Source organism: Copidosoma floridanum, unplaced genomic scaffold, assembly GCF_036245765.1.
Source record: "Copidosoma floridanum isolate Cflo_tuat_1 unplaced genomic scaffold, Cflo_Japanese_pri ptg000019l, whole genome shotgun sequence".
In the NCBI taxonomy this organism is placed as follows: Eukaryota; Metazoa; Arthropoda; class Insecta; order Hymenoptera; family Encyrtidae; genus Copidosoma; species Copidosoma floridanum.
Window position 1 is genome coordinate 8,161,117 of NW_028321896.1, and position 26,513 is coordinate 8,187,629.

Below are 26,513 nucleotides of genomic sequence, written 5' to 3' on the forward strand. Positions count from 1 at the left end.
TACATATATATATATATATATCTTCATTTTAATACCATAACAATTTTAAAAGACAGCACGAGCATCAGCAACCCAGAGAGGAGCAAAATATGGGTGATGGAGAGGTAAGGGAATCGCGAGAAAGTTAAATGAAAATACCAAGAGGTCCGCGGTCGCGTTACTTCATTATTAGTTTACCGGGTAAGGGGTTGGGGGGGAGGGGCGTAACATACATTGTACATGCGTAATGTTGTGTAAATTAATTAATTATCGACGGGATACACTGTCCCAATGCAAAATGACAAAATTTTTCCTCGGAATATCGTGCATAATCGCCATTGTTTAAAATAATAATAATAATAATAATAATAACAACATCAATAATGATGGTAATGCTCATATCTCGATACGCAGTCAGTAATAGGCGCACCCAACAAGGGATTCACGGTTCACGTGTAGTTGTTGTTGTTGTTTTTTTTTTTTTTTCATGTGCATATTCCGCAATCTGTGACTCGATATGACCCACAATTATCTCTGCACTCGACGCTCGCTTCAAGAGCAAACGTATCCGAGGATTTGTCGATAAAGGTGCGGATTATAATTAACGTGCTCGATGAATACATCGCGAATCTCGCCGAGCGTATATGGATATGATGCGCAGACGGAATGGGTAATGGAAAGGGAGTGACTTTCGCGGTCGAACGGAGATCAGAAGTGGAGTAAATTTTACTTTTAAATCAAAGCTCGAAACTAACTCCAGGAATGAGAGGTCGACTAATGTTGTATAGGCTGTATATAGTGGTATTGTTTTTGAAGGATGTTGGTACCAAAAAAAAAAATCACGACTCGACGTTGCTTTGTTTTATTTTTGTCCACGTCGAAAGGTATATTATTGGCCGGTGACATTAAATTTCGTTAGCTCGTCGTATCGGCTGTGCCGGACTCTAATATTTCGCGGGTATACCTACGAGTGCACGATACATAATTATACGCGAGTTTGGAATATTCACGGTTTCCGGCGCCTCCGAGTCTCGACGGCGCATTAATCCATCGTACATTATCCAAAGGAGTCGAGTTGTTGCACTGAAAGTTTGTTACCCACATAAAGTCGGGGACAAACGAAAAAAAAAAAAGAAAACATATACATGTACATTTTTTGGAGAATCCGCGGGGTAAAGTTAAATATAAGATTCGAGTTTTCGAGGACCAAAGCCTCAAACGTCCCAACCATCGGACCTTCAAAGTTGCATACTTCCCCTCGGAAGATGACAGAGCCATTATTTCCAAAGGCACGTATACTTGTTACAATTACATTCCAAGAAGTTCGGCTTCTAACGCCCGACGAAGACAATTAGTTCGCCAAATTAATATAATACATAAGCTGCGTGGATTTGACACTAGATCAGCTGTAATCTTAAATTAACCATGAACAAATAGTCCAAGTATCTCGCTACATACAATATCATCGGCCAACATTTGGCGTCAAAGGCAATATCGGTTAGCGCGCGTAGCGTGTGCGGTTCGATCGGTAATAATTGACGATCAATCGTTTTTTCCCCGCCCCCCCAGCATCCCATGTTAACGTATACATGGATAACCATGTTCCGAAGCCAATGAGTTGACGCGTACAGAAGACCAAAGGACGGCGCATCATGTGTTCCATTCACCATACATATAGAATCACGGGACCATATTATCAAGTTTACATAATTACTTGGTCGGAGAGTGACTTATTTTTTGGTGGGCGTTGGGGGAGCATCTCGTTGGTGACGTTTAGTTTTGCAAGAGCTCGGTTGTGTATATCAGCGATCGCGGCACGAACCAACCCCCGACATTTGTAGCCCACCCCCCCTCGGTGTCTTTCTGTCGCGCGTAGGGCGTTAGACAACAATTTAGTGTCGTATAAAACTGTCCACTTTGCAAACTGAGCGGGAACTAACGCGCGGCTACAACTTTCCATTCGCACGCGCATATGTATGCATATATATATATATATATATATATATATATATATATATATATATATATGTATGTACGTACAGCGGTTGTAATGTGTGGGGGGGAAGTTCTTGTCGCGGAATCGAGAACGCTATAATGTGTGCCGTAGGTATATATCCGCGGGAAAGTGCGCGCGTGAGGTATATACCGCTTGGATCCCATGTTTGCCAAGTACATGTGAAATAACCGATAAAACCTTTTCCTCTTTCTCCTTGAATGTTTATACCGCACGGACGCGAGGGTTGCACTTTTACAAGCGATGGGCCACGGGGGAAGTTTTGGACCGAAATTATATGTTTGTACACGTTGTAAGGATACGACGGGTGTTTGTACGGCAATTGTTGTTTCATAGTGAGACAAAACGTGTATCACGTGTTGCCTATACGTTTCATAAGTATAATATGGAAGCGAAACGCGAGGGGTACGAGTTTACGAGAGGAGTGATGTATTCTACTTTTTAATAGTTTAATAGTTTTTTCTAGCGTCGATAATACGTTTATTGACTATAAAAAATGTTTAGCTACGGGAAGGCAAAGGGTTAGGAGGAATGGAAAATAAGGCATTAATCCACACGGAAGAAGGAGAATGGAAGACTATAGATCAAAGTAAACAAAGTAAAGAACAAGTAAAGAAAAAACAAAAAAAAAGAAGTTTTTAAACGCAAATCTTTTACATAACTGAGCTGAGTAACCCATCAACTGGGTGTAACTATCAGCCAACAAAAAAAACGAACCTTGTTTCTAAAAGCTGTACATACGCCACCTGTACAAGTAACATATTCATCCGCGACCCACAAAACCTGCGCTCGAACGGCAAATTTCATTGTAAGAACCAGGTACGGCGGGACGAAAAAAAAAAAAAAAAAAAAAGCGTCAGCACACATCGACATGGTGGGTTGGGGGTTGGGGGAAACTTTGTAGCACGATAACCACACGCGCGCACGAGGGGCTGCTCGATCAAAAAATTAGACAGCCGTCGCCGTAACGATTTTCCCTCCCTCCCCCTCCCAACCTCTAGTTCAAATGGAAAATAGGAGGAGAGAGGGACGACCGACAGCAACTCACACGCGTTGCCCAGTGGTTCGATATATGCATGTGGCAGGGGGTGTACAACAGGCGTGTGTATATTCGTACACCGAAGCAAAGGCACACTCGCAGGGACAGGGGGTTTATACGTATATATATACGGGTATATATTATAATGTAGTGGGTGCTCGGGGTGTGTATCTAAATTCAATGCTTGGAAATGGCCCGGCACAAAGGCCCACACACACACACACACTGCGGTGCGTATGTACACCTACACGCGCGAGGGTGGGAATCGCTCGCTGGTCCGAGGCATCGGCTTTCGAGGCTTGAAGGTGAAAATTTCGCCCGACAGCGTTTACACGGGCACGAGTAGTAGTTCAATAAAATCAACAACCGCCCAAGCGATTCGCACTCACGCGACTGCAGATTTATATAACGTATTGTATTTATATTATTATTATTATGGATGCACGTCGCGTAAGAAGCTTTTGGTAAATCTAAAACAATTGGAGACTCGATGTTGAAATGTGAAAAAATGTTACATTTAATAAGCTAATTGTTTAGTCGAGACATCGAGATCGAGATATTTCTTTGAAAATTGTTCCTTTCCTTCGACGAGCCCATTGCCAAGCTTAAATACACATGCAGTCACGTTGAATGCGCTTGACGTAACGAATATATATATATGCTTTTTAATAGAAAATCCCTGACTTTAGCAGCCCTCTCGCGAATATTTATCCCAGTAGGGGGAGAAAGGGGGATACTTTTACACCGAATCTCGTTGAAATGCACGTGTATGCATTCGAATACAAATAGAGAGAGAGAGAGCTCATTGCAAAGGTGAAAATAACATTGTAGAGTGATGTTATAGAAAGATGTTTACTTTCGACGCAAAGTAATTATTTTCACGCACTGGTGATGCAGAAAAAGCGGTGGGCGAAAAATTTGTTGGAAATCAAACACTTTGGACACACTCCGAACATATGTTTATATGTATGTAGGCTCGGGACATTGCAAAAAAATCACTTGTTTATCGATAAAAAAAAAAAAAAAAAGCAAATGTCTTTTCAAAAAAAGATAAATATATACGCGCGCGTAGCAAAATCTACCGACTACTCGTCAATTTCGACGCTATATAGAAAGGGACGACGCTCAACGTATATATATTATGTGTACCTATACGCGTACGCAGTGATGATAAGCGAGCGAAACGATATCGATCGGGAAAGAGCCGTTAAACATACTTGAATGCAACTTAAGAGGTAAGTACATAATATATCAGGGACTCCAATGCTTTGTGTTTATATGTATATATATATACCCATTGTAGTCTATACTGCACCCATCGCTCTTCTTCGCTCGCGTTGTCCGCGCTGATGCACTGCACTCGCTTCTACGTGCATATTATTTTCAACGCACACACCGTACAATACATACATTTATATATTATACACACACCTCGCTAGACTTCCCAACAAATAGGTGTAGAGGTAGGGGTCCACGAAGGTGGTTGGCATTATAATAATGTGTTGTATGCGTGTACCCAACCTTATATATACTCAATGGGTCTGTGCTGCACCGTTGTATCATACGTATATCCATATGTATGTGTGTATGTATACTTACTTTTGCAGGATGAGCGTATGGGTACCTACATGATTGTATATGTGTGTATACGTGCTTGCCTCTTAACGGAGAGCCCAGAGGAGGATTGGGCTTTGTTTCGCGGGCGCCCGACCCACGCGAGCCTTATTCTACTCATGTGCCGGTGCATTGTGCGAAAGAGGGCTGTGGCTGATGGGTTCATATACGTACACCCACGTATATATGTATACCTGTGTATGGAACACGCAGCTAAAGAGAACCATACACCTGCGTTGCGGATGGCATTGTTGTATAGGCTAGACGAGCTTGTCCTGAATGTATTTATGCACGCGCGCGGGCGTGTGTGTACAGCTGATGCGGTTTTCTGCGTCGAAACGGGCTTCTTTCCTTGAAACTCGACTGCGTTCGCCTCCCCCCCCCCACGCACGCACACAATTTTTGCAGAGTCTGCGGTTAATATAAAAACGACACATAACTGTGCGTACACATTTTTTGGAGCATTTTTTCGCACTAATTTTATACGTGTATTTGTATAAACATAAATTTGTGAAAAACAACGATGAATAGACGTGTACAGTACCTGGACAATAAACCAGTATATATGTACAGTATTTACCCATACGTGTACAAACTTGGTTTGATTCAAAGTGTATAATACACACCTGTACATGCATTCACCGAGGGTCAAAGGAGAAGGGGAGGGGGGGGGGTGGATGTATACGGCAACTGAAGCGGGACGAGACTGTTTCGGCTGTATCTTGATTTTACGACTGTATAGGCACGAGTTACACTGCGGGTGTAACCACGAGGGTAGTATATGTAGATATTATATACGTGTGTGTAATAGCCCTTGGCGAGCGCACACACGCGATGGATCGATCTGGGTTATCAGACCCATGGTAGGTGTGTGCTTCGTGTCGAGCGAGCCGAGGTATACCAATTGTCGAAAAATATATAGATGAGGTTATCGTTGTCGGTGCTACTTGCCTCAATTTTCGTTTATTTATTTTTACCATGCTGTGTGTTTTTGTTGCCGACTATTCGATCGCATAAATCGATAATTTTATCAAATTCAAGGCGCATCGCTATGCCGCGCGCATTACATCGGTTATTTTATAATTTCATCATTTTAGTCTTTGCTTGATTAAAAACTCTATGAAAACAAAAACAAAACAAAAAAAAACAATTAAGTATGATGACCAAATTTTGATGCGAAATGGATTCGAGCGACCGTTTAATTTAACAAATGTCTTTGCGAGGGTCATAAAAGTTGATACTGCCGAGGTACAATGACGTTGCACGTATCCGCACACGTATATGTATGTACATTCAGAGTAGATTAAACGAAAATCCAGGCTATCGAGACACCCCGTGAGTTCAGCCAGCTGCTGCATTAGAGACACTGTCGTGCCCGGACGAGAGACATATTCAAAGAGGATTACACTAATGCAATTAACGAGGAGCAAATCCCCATCGAGTACACGTTGTAAGAGAGAAAAAAGAAAAGAAAAAAAAAAAAAAAAAATTCCTAGCCGTACCATCCAAGCTTCGTTAATAAGTGCGTCTAAGCGCGGTTGGGATGAGACCTCAATTTGACGGTGCACATTTTCTGACGGTCTCTTCGTTACGCGCATATGCTGCGATTTCAAAGTACCGGAGGGGCGTTTCAGTGAGGCCAAAGTTTTTATATAAAGTCGCGAGCAGCACTTGATACTCGCCCGTGTCACGGTCCAAAGAGAGAAACTTTGGGGGAAAAGTTGTACGGAATAGGTGAAACGCCCAAAGGAGGACATATATATCGCGCGACGTAAACTAGGATCTTTTTTTTTTTTTTTTTTTTTTTTTTTTTTTCACAGTTCTTTGAAACATTTTCCATCAGGTGGCGCACTCTGGACTGGGAGGGTCGACAGTTTATTAATATCAATGGGTTTCCCCCGGGGAAGCACGATTTTTATCGTCTTTCCAAAGTATAACCCACGGGTCTTTGTATTCCTTCCCCGATCCCGGAAACGCAGCGTCTTCTAATTTACGGTCCCGACTTTTCAAAGAGCCGGCGAAACTTCGCTCTGCCAGGGACCATCGCTACTTTCCGAAAACTTCATATTTGAGACAAACGCCGCCCAAGCGAATCTAATTATTGCGCTGCGCTGAAATACTCGAGCGCCTGCTTTTCCGCAATAAAGTATCTCGTGAGAAAAAAGCTGATCGATGGTCTTAGGTAACACGATATTAATGCACGAAATGGAGCGTTGACGGGAAGCCCAGCAAGTGCCATTCACCCGTGGAGCAAGCGAGAAAACTCTCAAAAGATATGAATTCGTGTTAAATTGCACCGGAGCGCAAACTATTGCATTATGTACAGCTTCTATCGATGATTGGATCGATATTGCGTTACAAAACTGTAGTTTCGTCGTGTCGTTTGTTTCGGAGAGGCAAACTGAAGGTAAAACTTTGGGTGTGCGCAAAGTGCAACGACAGCAGTTTGCTTTCAATTAATAGGATGACGAAAGCAGTGATCGAGTCGAGCAGATGCTAATGAAGCGTTCCGAATCTCGTGGTATCAGCGCTTTCCGGGTAAATGCGACGAAAACTTCTGTTTACGCACAAGCAAACGCAGTTTTTTTTTTTTTTTTTCGTGCTTCCAAAATCGTTTGGTTGCGAGCGTTAATGCTATTTTATTCGACAGTCACAGTTTAGCGATACGAATCTTCTTTAAACTGAGCCTTTAATGATTTTAACTATGAATCAAATACTTTACCTTTTTAGACCGTAAATACTCAGAAGTCAATTTAAAAAAAACGTCAGAAAATTTGTCGTGCGACACCCACTTTTATTTTGAGAAGAAAAAAAAAATCAGTAGAAAAACCGCGTTATGGTCAGCCGTAGGTTTCAAAACGCCTTTAATTTTGCACTTGTAGTACAATCATACCCTTTTTAAGCCTAGTCTTCATTAATACCATGGATACTCAAAGTGTCAACAAAAACGAAAAATGATTTACTTCACAATACAACTATTTCAAAAATAAAGAATATCAATAGAAAAACCAAGTTATGGTCAGCCGTAGGCTTCAAAATGCCTTTTATTTTGTACCTGCTCTTTTTCATAAATACCATAAATAACCAAAGTTTCAACAAAAACGCAAAATAATTGACTTCACACTATAATTATTTTAAAATTAAAATAATAATATCAGTAGAAAAGATCGCGTTATGGTCAGCCGCCATTCGCCAGTACGGAACATCGCTCCATTAGCAGAGCAAAGGTCCGCAGACAGTTTAGTTGTAAATTTTGGAGTCTCTCTCTCTCTCTCTGTCTATTCGTAACTACAAACGCGTCAAAGGCATTGTTCTCACGCAGGTACAAAGGGAGTCGAGTTCAGCCCAGTGGAAGACGAGGCAATTGGCTGCGTGTTTCCCGGAATACCTAATATTGCATTTACCAGCGCGCATCTAAATAACCGAAAACAAACCCCTTAGCTCTTTTGTCAGTCGAATGAGTATACAAGATACAAAAGATTGGAGAAAATTATAGGAAAAAAAAGGGATGGGGGTGGAGCGATGCCTGGGACAGAGTGAAAATGAATAATGAAAAGCTCCCTCGGCGCCTGTGCCCGTCCAACGCATCTACAAACAACAGTTCGAGTCCCACCGAGGTAGGAAAAATTCGGGGGGTGACTGTTGGTACCGCAGCCCAAACTAAACCCCCAAACCCTCCCAGTCCCGAGTCAGTCGCAAACACACCCTCTCGTGTAGCCTCTAATTATGCACACCGTGGCGTCCGTCCGTTTGTTTCTCGAAGCAAAACAAATAAAGCGTAAGGGCCGCCTGCACGTCGCTAAGATACGACTGGGTCGGAAAACAAAAATAAAAATAAAAGTATCGGTACGTGCGATGCTTACTGATGTCACCGCACCCCCACCCAAAGAAGCTCCGTGGATAATCGTTACTCGCCTCCCCTGTCTTTGGCTCTCCCATGCTCTTTTCCTTTATTGTTTCCTTTATCGTTGTTATTGCTGCGTGCGCGATGCATTATTTTTTCCAGCCTCGTTTTTCGCGAGCACCGGTTGAATTTAATGAAAAAATCGATTACCATAACATATACCTTCCACTGTACCCATATTTACGTACGTATATATATATCCAACCCGCGCTCTGGTTTTAAAAACATTCGTTTACCATGCAGAGCGCGCTGCTCTGCTAATTTACAACATATATCTCGGTGCAAGATAAAGAGAGAAAGAGAGTTCCCCTCCTTTTTTTTCTTTACTTTGCTCTGTGCTTCTTTTTCTTTTTTATCAATTTTTTTTTTTCATGGGGAAAGGGTATGACGTTTCAGGCGCGCCCCGCTATTTCATTAAGAGAGATTTCATCGAGCAGCCCGAGTAATTATATTTCCAAAGACAAAAACGCCTCCGTTCGCCATAAATCCACAAGCCCCTTACGCAGCTGCCTCCTTTTTTTTTATTCTTCTATTTGTGTATTTTTACGGGAGAATATCAAAGAGTTCCAACTTTTTTAATCTCGTGTTTTGTGCAAATTTTTTCCAAGGGATTTTGAGGCGGACCCACGAGTATAATGTCATACAGTATTGTATACCTTTCATACCGGTAATCACAATTTATCAACCCAAGACTTGGTCCCGCTATCGAATTTCCGCATGTACGTACAGTTTTAAATAACTCACGTGCACGAACCGCACATGTCCGACCATACACTGACTCGTACTACTTGGCTCTGAATCGTACATCTTACGTGCGTGTAATGGCTTTAATTTCGGGTGCGATAAATCACCTAGAGAATTTCTTTCTTTTTATCCGTATTCCGATTAATTGTCGCCTACTCAAGACACCGTTATCGCTAACGAGTTGTGTCAGCAGTTCCGTGGTAATTAAGACGCAAAACGGGAGCATCGGTGGGATTCCCGGGGAATTTCCAACGTTGCGCTTTATAATCAAGCCGAGCATCGTCTTTGTCGGGTGTAAGGTTTGCACTCTGCTTAGTAAACGGACTTTAATAAAAGTTGTAACATGTCTTATAAACAAACTAGAGATTTTCGGTGCGGAATGGCTGTCTGAAAAATAAAAAATAATTGGAAATCAAAGCGCTTCATTATTTTTTTATTTTTGATCCGCAAGTCCTTTTAATTTGTACATGCAGCCTGCAGGTGCATGAGATTTTAAGAGTACACGGTTGTATCTGTGTGCGAGCTGAAAAAAGGTCACTGATCCGAAAAACGGGCTCCAATCGACATTTTCGCGATGGGTACTTTGTACAATTTTGAAAATTATCGGGTTAAAAAAAAAATAATATAAAAAAACTTGGAAATGGAGTTATGATATTGCTGGAATTATTTAAGTTATGCTATTATTTTTTTTTTAGTTACGAAATAAAGATAGCAGCATCCATCGTATAGATAAATTAAAAAAAAAAAAAAAAAAAAAAAAAAGATTACGCATTTACATGAATGCTGCTTTTCAGTTATCATTGGAAATTTAATTTAATTTCAACTCAATTACCTGCAACATAACATCTACTAATAAATCAAGATATAACCCTCGCACTATGTCCTAAATTTTTTTAATCATATAACTTCAGTATGGCTTTTTGGGTGGTTAAATTAAAAAAAAAGCACTTTATATCATCTGTAACCTGTATATGCATAAAAAAAAATGCATATAAAAAAAAAGTCAAACGATGGGATGGGATTTGCAGTGAATGATTCATCGGGTGGAAGCAGAGCGCGGAAGTATACGGAAGCTGAACATATCGAGGATCCGCTCTCGTGTCGCGACGGAATTTGATTTTTCAAACTACATTTCGCGTCCGATCCGTCGGATAAAAACGTGGTATGAAAAAATATATCCCAGGAATACGTACACATGCCGAAAAATTTATTACAAACGGGAAAGAAAATTAATTGAAACTTCTGATGGCTGGTCGTTGGTTTTATTTAATTTAATTACACGTAAAATACTATTGATCGGTATGCTCATTTGAGAAAGTGTGACCATAGGTTATTTTTGTTATGCAATAAAAAAAAAAAAAAAAAAAAAAAGTAATAATCGAATCTTTTATGTCTCACGAAATCAACATCAGACACGACTAGTTATAAATTTCCCATTGACTCGAGGTATGGGTACCCTTGGATAATGCATCTGTTCGATATTATCAGATTCGGCATTTTGCCGGTTAATCAAAAACCCCAAACTGCGACATCACTTTTAAATGCGTGAAATAACAACCATGGCGCACACAAATAAAAAATCATCCTGCTTTATTGACACGGTGCATTCGACTCTGGGACCGAACCTATGAAAACAAAAATCACCTAATTAGATCCCACCATGCACGTCCAAAACCCGATAGGCAACACCGGAAATTTGCTCGTATACCTTGCAGCGGCGACGGATCGATAGTACGAGTCAAAGAGAGAAAGGAAAGAGGCCAAAGAGGGGATGAAGATTAGCCAGTAAATCGGGGAATGTCGGATTGTCGCGGCGTCAGATCTATCTGTCTTATACCTCGACCGCAGCGTCGAGGGGAGGAAACTCAACATTTGAATTAGAATCTCGCAAGCCGTCGGGCCGTCCCGAGCACATACTGGTGGGAAATCGCGCGGGGGTTCAGCAGATCTCTATTTCGGAATCTTGCCGAACACGCGTAGGTACACACACACACACTCCCCTCCCCCGTTCCCGTAGGTACTCACGAATGTTGTCCGTGTCGAAATCGATTGGTTTGGAAAAAATCAGAAGAGCGAGAGCACGCCTGTATACACACAAAACACATAGAGCGGGAGATACGCGAGCACGTGCCTTTGAGGGAAAAATCGGCTTTTCCGGTGATTTAACAACCCCTTCCTCCGAATGCGATGCAGCTATGTCCACATGCACGCAAGGACCCTCCTTCCCCCCTCGCTTTGGCGCGCGAGCAGCCCGAAACACGAAGGGAAACAATTCCGAGGCAGCCACCTGGGTGTAACGCAATATACCAGCCTCTCTTTCCACACTGCTCCGGGCGTCGGGGGCACGCACGCACGGCCAAGTCGTGCGCTTTTAGCTCCCTCACGTACGCCGTACATGTACATATTATATACATACACATTATAAGAGGTTTCAGAGGAGGAGGAGGAGGAGGGTAGAGTGCCCGTGTGTATAGTTGAATTGCCGTGGTACTCGCTCACACAGAGAGAAAGAGAGGGGGAGAGAGGGTGTGGAACATACACGAGGGGGTGTATATACGTACGAAACGAAGACTCTCGGGGAGAGTTGGGAGCCAGAAGGGTTGCACGCCGGAGGTAGAGGTATATACGGGTGGGAGCAGGGGCACGTTGGACGGAAAGATCGATATTTCGCGCGCCGAAGCGCGGTGCTCTCTCTCTCTCTCTGTACACGGACGCCGGCTTGGGCTGCCGATGGCGCGATTTTTCCTTTTTTTTTCCCTCCCCTTTTGTTCGCCTTTCCATCTCCTTAACAGCTCCTCTCGCTTGGGCTTTTTTTTTTTTTTTTTTTTTTTTTTTTTTCTTCACGAGCGAGAAAAGCCACCTATACGTATACGGACTCGCGTGCGATATTCATGGGCTCTCGCGTTTTCACCCTCGCTTGCTCTCCTAACTTGTTGTTGGAAAAGACCGCGCCGGTGGTTTTAGTTGATGTTTTTTTTTTTAGCCTTGTTTTGTGCACATACGTGGCAACACCGATGGACGGCGGGTCGTCCGTTCTCTCGTGGGAAAGGACAAATAGGTGCGGAGAGCAAAGAGGACCATGGATTGGATAGAAGTGTAGCACCGAGGGAGGCTAGAACGGGGATGCTAAAAGGAGATAAGGGACTCGACGTACTACCCCGGCCGCTACACGGACGGCTCGATAAATGGGGGGGGGAGCTTTCCACTTACTCCCCCTTTAGCCTTCGACTTGCCGCTGCTCACTCGCCCTTCGTCCTCTCGCGTGTTTAGGTAATCTCGAGCGTTTCCTTCTTGCGCTCCACCCTTGTACGTATGGCTTTATTTTTCTTCGTTGATCCTATTACTGTTCTCAAGGGGTCCCCCTGGGAGGGTTGAGGTGCGCGTGTTTACGGACCGAGATAATTGCGCGGATAACGCGAGAGATACAAAGCGGATCAGATTTACAGGTGTACGTATACATCACGTACGAGTGCGCCTGTGGAAGGGTAGGTGGGTGGTATGTCGGCGAGTTTAGCGATCGGATGAGGATTTAGATCCTTCACGGGCCATTGGACGTCCTTGTGCGCCGGCAGCTGTTTCGCTGCCGTGAGCTTAAAAATAGGGTTGCTATTGGATTCGATGGGATATATGGAAGTTACATACGTCGATGCGCGGTGTTGACCAATAGAGGCTTGGAAAGTTCTATCATCGAGCGGACATCACTTGGAGTGGGTTTTTACCCCCACTGCGTTGATTGAATTTTCGCCGCACGAGCGATTCCGGGGCTCCGGTGGATGGGTCGATGAATACTGCTCTCCGAGCTAGTTACATTCTTTCCCTCCCCCTCCCCCATTCCTTCCGAATTTAGATTTTAGCGTTTGATTGCGACGTTTTTCGGATAAACTCGTTGTGTATGTTTTGGCTTTGACCAACGTCAAGAGCTCCTCAATTTTCCCAAATTAAATCCCACCCTTTTTCTTCCTACGAACTTTCTCGACCACTCGCCAAAATTTTATTTAAAAAAGCGCTATTGGTACGCACCGTCGAGTTTTTTGTTTTTTCTTTCTCTTGATTGAGACACTCGCAAAACCAAAAGGACGAACCACCAATTTATGTGTATTATGTCTTTATAAAGAGCGCCATAAGCAACCTACAGGTACTTATCGGCAGAGCTCGTTAGGTGTGATTCTGGCATCAAAGTAACTTACATCCGCGAGTTTAATTAACACGCGAGCAAGCATCACACCCATAGTAACAGAGAGAAAGAGAGAGAGGGAGAGGGAGGGAGAGTCAGACAAGCGTGGGCGCATTTTAGGTATACAAGAACCAAAGCGACGAAAGAGCTCTCGGCATTACTTTGTATATGTATTTAATATATATACTTAGCGAGCAGTAGACGTTGTATGGAGCGCGAAAGAGCAAGCCCTGGAAATGGGATTACCAATTATTTCCGAGCTAAGTGAATTTTGCTCCCTCGACGGCGTTTCAAACCCTCCTCCCACCCCGCCCCGTACTTTTCCCCGTGATACACACCCGTTCTGTATTGAATAGGGTACGAAGGGGCTAATAACGTTTTAACGTTGCTTATTTCGTGTCTCGTTCTTCTTTTGTCGACAGGCTGTCTCCGAGAGACTCGAGCTGGCACCCGCGGGCGGCAGATCCGAGCCACAGGTGAGTGTCTTTCTACAAAACTTAATATACACGTGTACATATATTATATACTTGCTGTTATTTATGTTTTTCTTCTTTCCTTTTTTTTTCCCTCCCATTTGTCGGAAACCTAATGCACATGACTTGGTACGCGTGTGCAGCGCTTTGATGGGCATTTCCTTTATTGATCCGGCTTTCTTCCGTTCGCGGAACGACAGGAAGGGATGCAGACGTTAATTGTCGAACAGGGCACTCGTGATCACCTCTCGAGTCGTTTTCAGAAGTGTTGCGCGCAAAACTTTATTTCACGAAAGCTCGAGAAAGAGGAGATTATAGGGGGGTGGGGTGGATCTAATTGCGAGGGCTTTTATCGAGAGTTTGGAGTTGGATCGCGAGACTAGATTTTCGTCATCGGGCCGTGGACTTTTATCCCTACGGTGCAAAGAGTGTTACCCTCTCGAGTAAAGTTACGTTAAACAATGAGCTACAGTGGAGCTAACGCAAAATTCAAGTATAGTGCCACTCACGAGAACATTTCGTCCCTTACGGGACCTTTGGTCCATTTTTTTTTCAACGCTAACGTACTCGTAATGTTTGCTATTGTGATACATGTTTTTTTTTTTTTGCAACCTAAAATTTGTTTATAAAAAGTGAGTGAGTGTGACATTTTTTTCCGTTGGTGGTGTTGCTGATTCAGATTATTCGACGAAGCGAATATTACGGATAGCTCCACTTGAGGGGTTCAATGAATTGAAGCTCACTGGAGGAAGGGACGGAAAAAGTGAAATAAATCACTTTTGTTTGCGCTGGAAAATTTTAACGAGCCGCGCGTTTAATAACAACAACTTCAGCGGCGCTTCTAATTATGTTTTTAACCTTAATTTCTTTGCGTTTTAAAGCGCAAAATACACAGCAAATTAATTAAACGACAATTACGAAGAACAATTTTTGTTGCGCGTGTGTGTACATAGAACGTCAGCGCGATGGTGCGCTTCGTATCGTCATTTTAAAGTTCGTTAATTTGTCGGCTTGTCTGTATAGGCGCACTCGAGCGAGGAAGCAAAGCGCCGTTAATTGGCCATCAAACTGCGTTTCGACGAATATGGATTTAATTTTTAACGGTTTTCGATCAATTACAGGTGCTCCGAGTGAAATGTTTGATTTATACGGGATATACATGGTATACTTGATTTCGGATCAATTGACGCGATCATTTTTTTAAGCTTTGGGATTGAAAAATCGGCACTCGTGTTTGCTCCGAACCATCGAGTATTCTTACGAACGTATTCCGGCAAACAATGCGTATTGGGCAGCGAGTGCTTTTACACTGAAGAAAACAAAAAAAAATCTGCTTTAAAAATGCCTTGGAAAATTTTGACTTTTTGCACCGTGCGTGCACAAAAGCAGCAAGAATTCACAGCGAAAAACGCCGAAAAATAAATGAGCTGTAAAAGCAAATCGATCCTTCGTTTCGCGCGATGTTTGCTTTTCATTGGACGTATTCGCTGAATCCATGAGATACCGAATCGCTTGAAAAGCCTGTGGCGAGCAAAATAGGCGACACAGGACTGTAATGTTTCACATGTACGGTAGGTATAGGTGGAAGTAAATGTTTTCAATCACTGAAATTTGTCGCGTGCTGTACCCCAAACTAACAAAAGCGAACGTGATATTTGTACTTTATTCGACAAAGCCGTTGGAATTTTTTTTTCTACAGCCATGATACTTTCGCGGATGAGGTGCGATGTTATCTTTACATTTTTGTGCGCAATATCTCTGTGAGCCGGTATCACACTGGAGGTGACGCGATTCGCGTAAACACGAGCCTTTTCACCCGAGCATCGATTCGACGCGATTCCCATTTCAAAGTACGAAAATGTTTCTCTTTGATGCGCATGTTATTCGACGAATTTCGCTTGACTGAATTCAAACTGTAAATTACACGGAAAAACGACCACGCCGTTATTTGCAAAATTTATTAAACGTCGAGTATCAGAGTTGTATGGGAAAAAAGCCCCTTGAATATCCTCGAACGAGTGCATTCGTATGTAATCACGATCGAGCTTTGCCAAAGTTCGTTGTGATCATCAATAAACGAGAAAAAAAAAAAAAAAAAGTGCAAAATAATGCAATGTATAGCCTACGCTGGCAGCGCGACTCGCCCTATTTTTATTTCATCAAACACACGTCAATTGCGTGTACACGTGTACACAAACACGACGGGAGCGCCGAGAGGGAGAAAAAAAAAAAAAAAAAAAAAAAAAAAAAAAGCCGACATGAAAAGCATCAACGTCGATATAATAAAGCCACACGTGTGAAAAGTCAAGAGTTCGACATCGCGGTGCCCGTACTCGTGAATATTTTTGCACACGCCAGGGACGCGGGCGCCAGCTGCTTGTGACACGAAAAGAGAGATGAAGAACGTATTTTACTTCTCCCCGAGCGTCCGCTCGGCCGGAGCTTTTGTATTTGGTTGTTGAATTGTTTCCCCCGGCACGCGAGCATTTTTTTCTCTTTCCCTCTTTCATCCCTCCCCTGACCGTATAGTACATAAATATACACACGAGAAATTGCATTTATGACTAATGTTTTTTTTTTTTTTTTTTTTTTTTTTTTTTTTTTTTTTTTTTTTTGTAAAATTAGGTTTTTCATGTTGGCTGCACCGACATTTTACACACAATACGCGTATATTCGTACTACTAGCTTCAAGTTAACTATTAAACCTACTTGTAAGAGCAAAATTAAACGTAATTTCAGTCGGAAACGTACAAGCTTGGAAAACTATACATTCGTCAAACGCTCGTGTATATAATTGTTCATTCTGGGCTAATTTCAACGTTGAAAGTATACGAAGCGCCTCTAATCAACTTAATTCCGATGTTTGTGTGTGCTGTACCACCTACGATCGATGCAGCGCGTGGGCTTTTTTTCATTTGGGTTTAAATGCGGTATACACACGCGTGTTTCAACGTTTCATGAAAAAAAAGCACTGCGCAACTATTTAATTGCACTTTTTGGCTTTTTGATGTATTGCAAAATCATTGTACCGTAATTGAGCCTATTTTTGTTTCATGCGCTCGTGTGTAGTTTAAACTCGCAAACACTTTTTTACGCGTTGCACACCCAGCAACTTTTAATCACCTCGTTCGGGACTACGCGCTTACAGTATATATACGTATACATGGGTCGTTCGTTTAATTTTCCTTTGCCCTATTATTTCCTGCAATTTCAGGATGTATCCAAATAAATAAATAAATAAATAAAGTGATTAATTTTACATTCAACACATAATGTATCGGCTTTATACAACTTTTTCGTCATTCGCTTGAATTATCACTCGATTAATAAATTAAATGCTCGCAATAAATACTTTATGTAAAACAATCGGTGTAACATTTTAGTTACTCGTACATTCGTTATTTAAATTGATATCAGCTTAAATATATTTAGTTACAAGATATTTATTGTAAAAAAATCTAACAGTACAGATATTCATAAAGAAAAGTAAGAAATCTCGTATTTTCATAATTATATCTTCATTTGCTTGGCATCTTATAAAAGATTCTGCCAATTCGTTAACGATAAATTCACAGAATATATTAAATGACAAAAATAGTGGAAAATTTTAACTGATAATTACCCTCGTTATTAAAAAAAAGTCAGTTATAGCGAATGTACAAATTTTAATAATTTGATTGGTACTTGCTAAAATTATCTACCAATTTATTAAATATTTTATCCCACTATATTGCACAAAAAAAAAAAATAATCGGTAGCAAAAACAGATTAAAAATAATTTAAATCATGAGAAATTTTTTTTTTTTTTTTTTTCAAATAAAATAAATTTTTTTTGATTTTTATATTTCCGCCAAACTTGAAAAAAGAGCGTACAAATATCGATTAATCGTTGAAAAAAATGTGCCACGAGTACTTACAAAAGAAAGGACGTTACATCGATTATTCTGATAAATGGAAAACCCTTTCCAATATACGCATGGATATCATATGATGTTCTTGTGTTCCCACTTCAGTCCCTCTTGTTTTTCCCCCTTTTTTTTAAACATGAAATTTTTCGTAGGAATTAATAAGTAACATCACGATATTCTGTTTGAAAAAAAAAAAAAAAAAAAAAATAGGTGGCAACACTCTGCGAGCCCGGCGACGCCTATCTAGCCCAGCACATGGGAGAGCAAGGCCGATGGATATCATCGGGCGACACAAAAAGCTGCATGACCGACAAGCTGGAAATTCTGCAGTACTGCAAAAAGGTACGTTAGACGTTCATGTTGGTATACACACAACCAGACTACATTCCACACACAATACAACTTTTGTGCACTCAAATTATTTTCTCATGCCCATGCATATCTATTCGGTACATATATATAATATGTATAAATTTTTTTTTTCTTTTGCGCATCCACGTAATATATGTACATCATATTGTCAGTCGCAAAGGTCGCGAGATACCGATACTATGGAGGTATATAATAAAGTGTATTGTACATGTACAGCCGGAAATGGAGAGGACGCGTGTACAGTGAAGAAGTAGTGGGTTCCCAATTTCATTGTCGATGGAAATCCTTCGGCTCCCCGGCCCTTGCGTAAATATATATGTGCTTCGATTTCGCGGCTTTTCCCTTTTCCAGCTTTTTCCGTACATAATACACCACCTGCACGTGTAATTCAATACGTGCACACACTCGGTGTCGAATTTTCTCGGCATTGAAAGTGTCCGTTGCAGAAGCCGCGCACGCGATGATCTCCTACACCCTTTATACATGCATGTCCGTGTATTCGTACGAGTGTGTACCCAAGTGAGTAATACATATTTATGTGTGGGAGCGGTTAAACTGGAAAATTTTTGGTTTTCAGTAGCTCTTTATAGAAAAAGAAAATAAAGAAAGGAGTCATTTTCGAAGCAGAGACTAACATCGAACGAAAACTCATAAGGGCACATTGCATAAAGTACAGGAGAGGCTATTCAGAGCAATATAATTATTCTCGCCGAATATTGCATATTTTCTTCGTCCCGAGGGCATTTTCAATTTTAAGGGATGTTCGCCCGAGTCACGGAACCGCCCGCATGCATATAACACACGAGTCGGCCGTATTAGCGCGAAAGCAAACGAACGAAGCAAAAAGGAAAAAGAGCAAAAAAAAAAAAAAGAGAGAGAAAGTAGGTATATATCACACACACACGTAGGGAGGATAATATCGCCGAGGGGGGTGTCGGTGGTGGGAGAGAGACGAGATGGCGCGATGCCCTCAATATGTCCCCCGAGTGTGTGTGTGTGTGTGTGTGTGACTTTGTGCGGATGTAAATTTTCAACCGCGACCCGCGGACACGTATTATATACACATATAACGCTCGAAGCTGTACCCCCGCGTATATGCATCACCGGTAGTGGTGGTGCAATTTAGATCGGACGGCGGGGCCGTTTCTGGGAGTAGTGTTAAATTGTTCACGCGACGTGTCGCGAAAGATTTAAATAAACGATTCGACGCTTTCAACGACGATCGGACGCCAACTTGAAAATTGATCAAAATATACTGGATTCACTAGCAGAAAAAAAAAAAAAAAAAAAAAAAAAAAAAAAAAAAAAAAAAAACACCGACGATTAATATAATAATCGAGGACAAGGTATCATCGCGGGAAACCAAGTATCAAATGACGTATTTTTTTTCAACTTCGCGGTATCGAATGGTCGGCAAAATACACCCTCGGGCTTGTATTATGGGGGGAGGGGAGCTGTATAAAAATCACCTCGCGTCCTTTTTACACTCGCACTACACGTACACATGTATATAGGTACGTGATACACGCAAATCCAGCATACGTATACGTATATAATGACATCTGTGAGTATACGGGTACAGGTCGCTCGGTATATTTTCGCGGTGACGCCTATATACCTACTCATCGTCACCGTCATCGCGTGTTTCGGAGCAATTTAAGCCGCGCACGGACTTGAAATACACGCGTGTACATATATATACATGTACAAACCCACACAGAATCAAATATTCGATTCGCCACGCGGACTCGGTCTCGTTTCAACGCCGTCTGACCGCACACGCGTCTATACTACTTGCCATTCCGCGTTCGTTTGCTTTGCTTTGCTATCGCGATGACGATGATAATGGTAATAATAGTAACAAGTATTGCAGCCTGGCGATGATCGCGTGGAGTGTATAGCTGGTATGCTTGGCGCGTGATTTCCGCACAGGAGCCCACATACACAATGTATACGCATTTATTACATGCCGAACCAGCCAAACCATCAATGCGCGTTTGTGATACGCGTGTGCGCATTACATTGTGGGTCTGTATTATACGTGCACGTACAAATGGTACGAATACTTGGTATATATATAATTTTAAAATCGATGTCGACATAATATATATATATATATATATATATATATATATATATATATATATATATATATATATATATATATATATATATATATTTGTGAATGTGCGACCTCTAATCAAGTGGTCTATACGTGACGTAGGTAAATTATATGTATACATGATCAAAAAAAGACACGAAAATGCAGTACCTACTTAAACAATAAAACAACGGAGAATGGTGTAAATGGTATCATGATACGAGAGCGCAATGTGCAACGCACGTGATGGGCGTGAAAAAAAAAAAAAAAAAAAAAAACCTCGCACACGAGTTGGGACAAAATGTCGCGTCCATCCCGAGAATAGATTGGATTTAGTCCCCCTCGCTATACAGGTTGTCCAGTAATTCTCATTGGAAATAATCTCGAGGTCGTTGGCCCGTGTGCTCTCTCTCTCTCCCTCCCGACAATAATTGCGCCTGACTGACACTCGGAGGGGGAGGGGAAGTATGGGCAACTGGACGTGTTTCCAAGTCCTCCCCCCCCCTTCCCGTTGCACGCTCCATATACGTATATATGTACGGTGGTGCGAACTTGGAACCATCGTGGTGTGTATGTACATTCAACCCATGGACAGATACGTACGTGAAATGTTGAAGGCACGTTATGGAGATTGGTGTATTGCTCGATTGCAGTGAGCAACGATGACGGTACACTGCGTACTGTAGTAGTCGCGAGAGCTGTCATCGAGCACCTGTATATAACGTGTTACCGCTCAATTTGAGGCTGGTACTTTAAAGGTAGGGGGGGAGAGGAGGGGGTGTTGCAGGGAATTGAATCTCGTTTGCGACAAACCGACGCGGGGAAAAGAGAGGCCGACCAATGCAGGGATACCAATGATGATGATGACTCGAGCTTGCAGTGCTTGTTGTTTATCGAATTAAATTAGTGGACGTGAGCTTGCGGGAAATGGACAAAACACCGCATGTCTATGTGCCTACTCTGACGAACCGTTGAATATTGGCTCGAAAAATAGTTACGTAAATACATAGGCACATTCGGTATTAGCGTTGGGCGATAACAACACGTTTGGATACGTGATTAGTGGTGTGTTTGTAAACACTATGCGGAGGAGATCCCAAATACAATTTATATACGTATTAAGCACCACCTGCAGTCATTGCCATATACTCGTTTGTAAAGTGTTTTTTTTTTTTTTTTTTTGGTGCATATATAATTGTATACCACGCGGTCTCTGCAAACCTAAACAGCCACTCCCGGACATTGTCTTGAATACCATTACAATCTATACACGTCGAGCCATAATTCGCGCTCTCGTGAATCAAATCGAGCATTGCCCTCTCGCGTCGCGACAATTTATCGCAGTCGAAAATCAATGACGATACGCAAGTGCCCCTCCCATACCCCCCTGTATCCATGTTATACACTTTGTACGTGCGTTTCAATGCATATACTCTCTCCAGCCTCGCTGATTTAAACGAAAGACCCTCTAATGCATGTATCTCGTATGTATGTAGGCAACAAATCATTCTATCTTCGCGTGCACGCGGGCAACTATATAATATGTATATATATATGACTGCGTTGCAGAGATGTATGCGCGCAGGCTCTTTTGTACCCCCTGTAACAGCGCGGGCATGTAGCTTTATCAGCCATTGTAATTTATGCTCGTTATTTTACATAATATTATATAAAGCGGAGTTTGCGAAAATTGCGCCCAATGGGCTTTTCTCTTTGACGGATGAGAAGGGGCGGAATGGGGGAAAGAAGAAGAAGAAAAAAAGAATAGATGAGAGCACGGGTGCCACGGGTCTGTTTGATCGTCTTAATTGAGGGCAAATACAAGGAGCCTCGAGAGATAAAAGGGAGTATAGGGTGTGCGATATAATTTATTTGATGAATAATGGTCGTGTGCGGATGCGTGTTTTTTCTCTCCGCTGCTCGTGCCAAAAAGGCTGGCAAATGAGTTATTACGCTATAATCGAGATAACGCGGGGGCACAAAGGCTATTGTATTATTTTTTTTTTTTTTTTATATTTTTTAATTTACTTACCATGTTGTATTTTTTTTTTTTTTTTTTTTTGAGAGGGCTCACTCTGCATGCGTACACAAACATATACATAATCGAGGTCAAAGGAGAGTGTAATTATACTCGCGTGAAAAATGCAATTTTTCAATGTAAGTGTGTGGTGATGAACAAAATGTAAAAAAACACACACACACACAAAGGCACGACTTTTTCCTTCTCTTGATCTAAATTTTCGTCAATCTACTGTTCCAGGCTTACCCAAAGCGAGACATCACCAACATCGTCGAGTCCTCGCACTACGTGCGAGTGAACGGCTGGTGCAAGCCCGGCAAGAGCAAGTGCAAGCTCTCGAGATGGGTCAAGCCCTACAGATGCCTAGGTAATGGAAAACTTTCAAGTTATTTGGAAGAAAGAAAAAAAAAAAAAAAAAAAAAAAAAAACACTTTCACGTACCCCCCAACACTGCATGTACAAAAACATAAAAACCGCGTGGGTATACAACGTAACACATGGCAGGAGGATGTCGGGCCATTATTAGTTGTGCGCGAGAGATACAGCCGGGCTAACTAGTTCAAACTTTGAAAGTGAATCAGGGTTTAGGTACTTGCTCTCTCGTCCTATACCGCTCGGCGTATATATTATACGGCGTTACGACGCCAAAGTGTGGGTGAGTGGGTGTTGGCCAAAGAGCCTTTATGTGTATCGGCTTTGGGGAACAGATTTTACGGAAGCGTAAATCGGACATCGGTTTAGTTGCAAATTGTTGTTTCTCGGAGTTGCGGGGCAGGGGGGAGGGAGGGAGGGACAAAGGGATTACATCGATCGTCATCGAATCAACGCAGCCTTGATAATTGGCTATTATATTCACGTGCTGTGTATATGCATCACCCCACGTGGAAATAACAGCCTCCTTTATTCGTTGATATATATATATCTTACGTAAAAGCGGTACGGTCGGGTGATACGTGTTATCGATTTTCTCGAAACTTCCATTGGTATCTATTATTTCAAAGCAGAGATTTTACGTAACAACCAGTCGAATCGTGTAAATAATGGATCGACAGTCGATTTCGTCGAATCGTCTTTTACGTGGACTGTGGTGGCTTCCATCGTCACTAAATGACTCTTTTCAACGGTGCCAATTGTATTTGTAAACTAGAAATGTGGCGAGAAGGGATGAAACAAAAATCATCTACCAACTGTAATTTTTTATCATACGCGTGGTTGATTAAAACTAATGTCACGAAACTATTTCTATGATATATAATAAAAAAAACTGTTTCTCACTCTTTAGTTAATCGATAAAAGCACATACTTGTGTAACTTATAAATTAATTTTTTTAAATTATCTGAGCGTATGTACCACGCACTCAAGTATAGGATCAGACCGTATAATGCTTTGACCATGGGTGAGAAATACCCGATGTGAAATTTAGTAGAAACAGGCGAGTGAGGTAAGACGAGCCATCGACAGACGGGGAGAGTCGAGTCAGCCAAACTGAGTCTTTGTATACATGCTTTCAATTTTTGCATAAGTACTTACTTACTTAGAAAACAAAACGTAAGTTGGTCTGGATCGTAGATTAAAAAATCGATCGCAAGATTATACATGCCAATACCGATAGACAAGTTGGACAATATACGCACGTAAACAAGTTTTTTTTTTTTTTTTTTATTGCTCCGTATAACATGTACGTCAAATATGCATTCTATTGTTGTTTAGAGGGTCCGTTCCAGAGCGATGCCCTACTGGTGCCCGAGGGCTGTCTGTTCGACCACCTGCACAATCAAACCAAATGCTGGGAGTCATACAGGTAATCACATTGTTTGAATAAAAAATAAATAAATAAAAGCAATCTCGTAACAAGAGTTGTGGGTTGTAAGGACATCTTTACAACTACGATTTGCGCTTTGCGAGATGTATGAACCTACGTATGCGTATCGAATCTTATTATTCAACAAAACACGTTTTCCTCTCCTGTACAAGTGTACCCCTGGTAGTAGTATCATAACTTTGGTTAAACCGGCGCGGATGAGTTTCACGTGTGCAAGTGTAATCTCCGCGGATCAAATTAAGCCGGTGTATATGCACGTGTATATATATGACACGCATAAATATATACACGAGTGCAAGAAAGAGGGAGAGAGCAGCGCAAGCTGTTTTTGCTCTATAAATAGAGCCCGTGTGTACCTATACATCGAGCAATAGAGCTTTTATGTACACGAGGGTATTATATAAAGGTGCACTTCACCTGACAAGGAAAACTCAATGAGTGTGTGTTCGTCGTTTAACATGAAGCGCGATAAAATGCATGGGCTTACGTCGAACATTGAAAACATACCTATTCATAGTAGCCAACATATTTTTTTGTGCTATTGATATTGTGGATTCAACACGTGCATCAAAGTGCTTTTTTTTTACCTGATGTGACATTTACATACTATTTGAACTTGTATATTTCGTTTCCTCGCTTTCTGTACATAACCATTCTCATATGAGAAACATCCCATTGAAACCATCACCCCAAGAAGTGTGTAATTTTTCACAGCATCACTCGTATACGAAACGGATCCATCAATAAACCCACTTCCCCGTTATCTCTTTCCGAACTAATTATCCAAGTCCTTGCTGTCCCCCTTTCTAAAAAATAAAGGAAAACTTGTACGAACAATGTGCACGTGCCTACAACTATCTGCGACACACCGAAAGAAAGCCCATCTGTTTCATACATCGGCACCTCTTCCCTGCTAAGGTTTATAAATATAGTATGTATCATTTGTTTACCTTGGCCGTAAAAAAAAAAAAAAAAAAAAAAGTGAAAGAATATCCATCAGCGCCAAACTTTCACATAGCCGACTCTCTACTCTCTTTCCCTCGACACGTTTTAATTAAACCGGCGCACGCGAGGGGTCGATAAACGAGGAAAAAATAAATGCATCATACACCTGCGGCCGTCGTCCCTGTTTTTGTACAAGTCCATATTATTATTATTATTATTATTATTATTATTATTATTATTATTATACTTATCACACACGGCTGAAACACGTTTTTTCCCGACGAAAGAGTGAATAAAATATTTAATACGCGTACATTGGTAGGGCGAAAAAAAAAATTTGAGTCATACAAGCCACATACGAAAAATGCTCAAAAGAACACGTTATTGTTTACTATTCGACGTTTTTTTGTAGGTAAATTTTTTTTTGTTCTACCAAATTATCAAAAACATGACACAATGGTGAAAAAAAAAAAATTACAGATGGAACTCAACGGCGGCCGACACCTGCCGCGAGCGCAACATGAACTTGCGTAGCTTCGCGATGCTCCTGCCGTGTGGCATCTCCCTATTCGCCGGCGTCGAGTTCGTCTGTTGCCCGAAACATTTGAAAGGTAAGCCTATATACACTCACGTACAATACAATATCCACCTTTGCCCGGCATCTCATACACACATCTCACCAACGATGCTCTAATTTGCTCGATCACAACGTAGAAATCACAACTCAGAATCACCCCATCTTCATATTGTATGCGTTTACAATATAAACTTCCATTAGACTCTGCTCTATTCTCTCAGTATTAGTGATTATTATTATTAAGCTCTATATGAGCTTGCACAGCAGGAACGGCAGCGCTGAGGGGCCAGCTCTCGGTGTACCTAATACGTGTAATAATTTCTAGCTGTACACGTTACCGAGCACTGGCTTACGGTATATGCATACTCGAGACTTGGTTGATGATGCTCGGTTGCATTGGACATTATACATAGAGAGTAAGGGTATGAGAGAAACCCAAGTAGAGCAGGAAGGATACCGCGAACTTGGAAGTATGCTCGGATCGAACGCGCAGCTATATATATATGCACGTTCGAGTACTTGCTCGGACGGAATTTAATTTCAACCCGATTCTGACGAAACTTCGTCCGAGTGCTCCTCCTGTGTCACAATCCAATACGATTTATTAACTGACCCTTTGTTTTTTTCATAACTAAGCCGCGACAGTTTATTGCAATCTCATTTGTGGGGACCCTAAACTACACCCTTGTTCAGGTAAAATACCAGATCCTATATTTTCTGAGCCTCAAATTTCTTCAAATCTTTTTTTTTTCCATGCACCAGTTGTGCTCTTGTCTATTTTGTGTTCCATGAGGGTTGATTTGTCACTTTTAAATCTCTCTTTTCT

At 41.6% G+C, this 26,513-nt stretch overlaps 1 protein-coding gene across 1 annotated transcript in view; it reads left to right on the forward strand.

The window, feature by feature from the left end:
- Appl (amyloid-beta-like protein) overlaps positions 1–26,513 on the forward strand; it is a 43,148-nt gene that overhangs the window by 3,615 nt on the left and 13,020 nt on the right. The window contains exons 3-7 of the mRNA XM_014350711.3: positions 13,891–13,944; positions 18,060–18,191; positions 22,583–22,709; positions 24,054–24,144; positions 25,591–25,721. Coding sequence (XP_014206197.2) covers positions 13,891–13,944; positions 18,060–18,191; positions 22,583–22,709; positions 24,054–24,144; positions 25,591–25,721 — 535 coding nt within the window. The remainder of the gene's footprint in view (positions 1–13,890; positions 13,945–18,059; positions 18,192–22,582; positions 22,710–24,053; positions 24,145–25,590; positions 25,722–26,513) is intronic.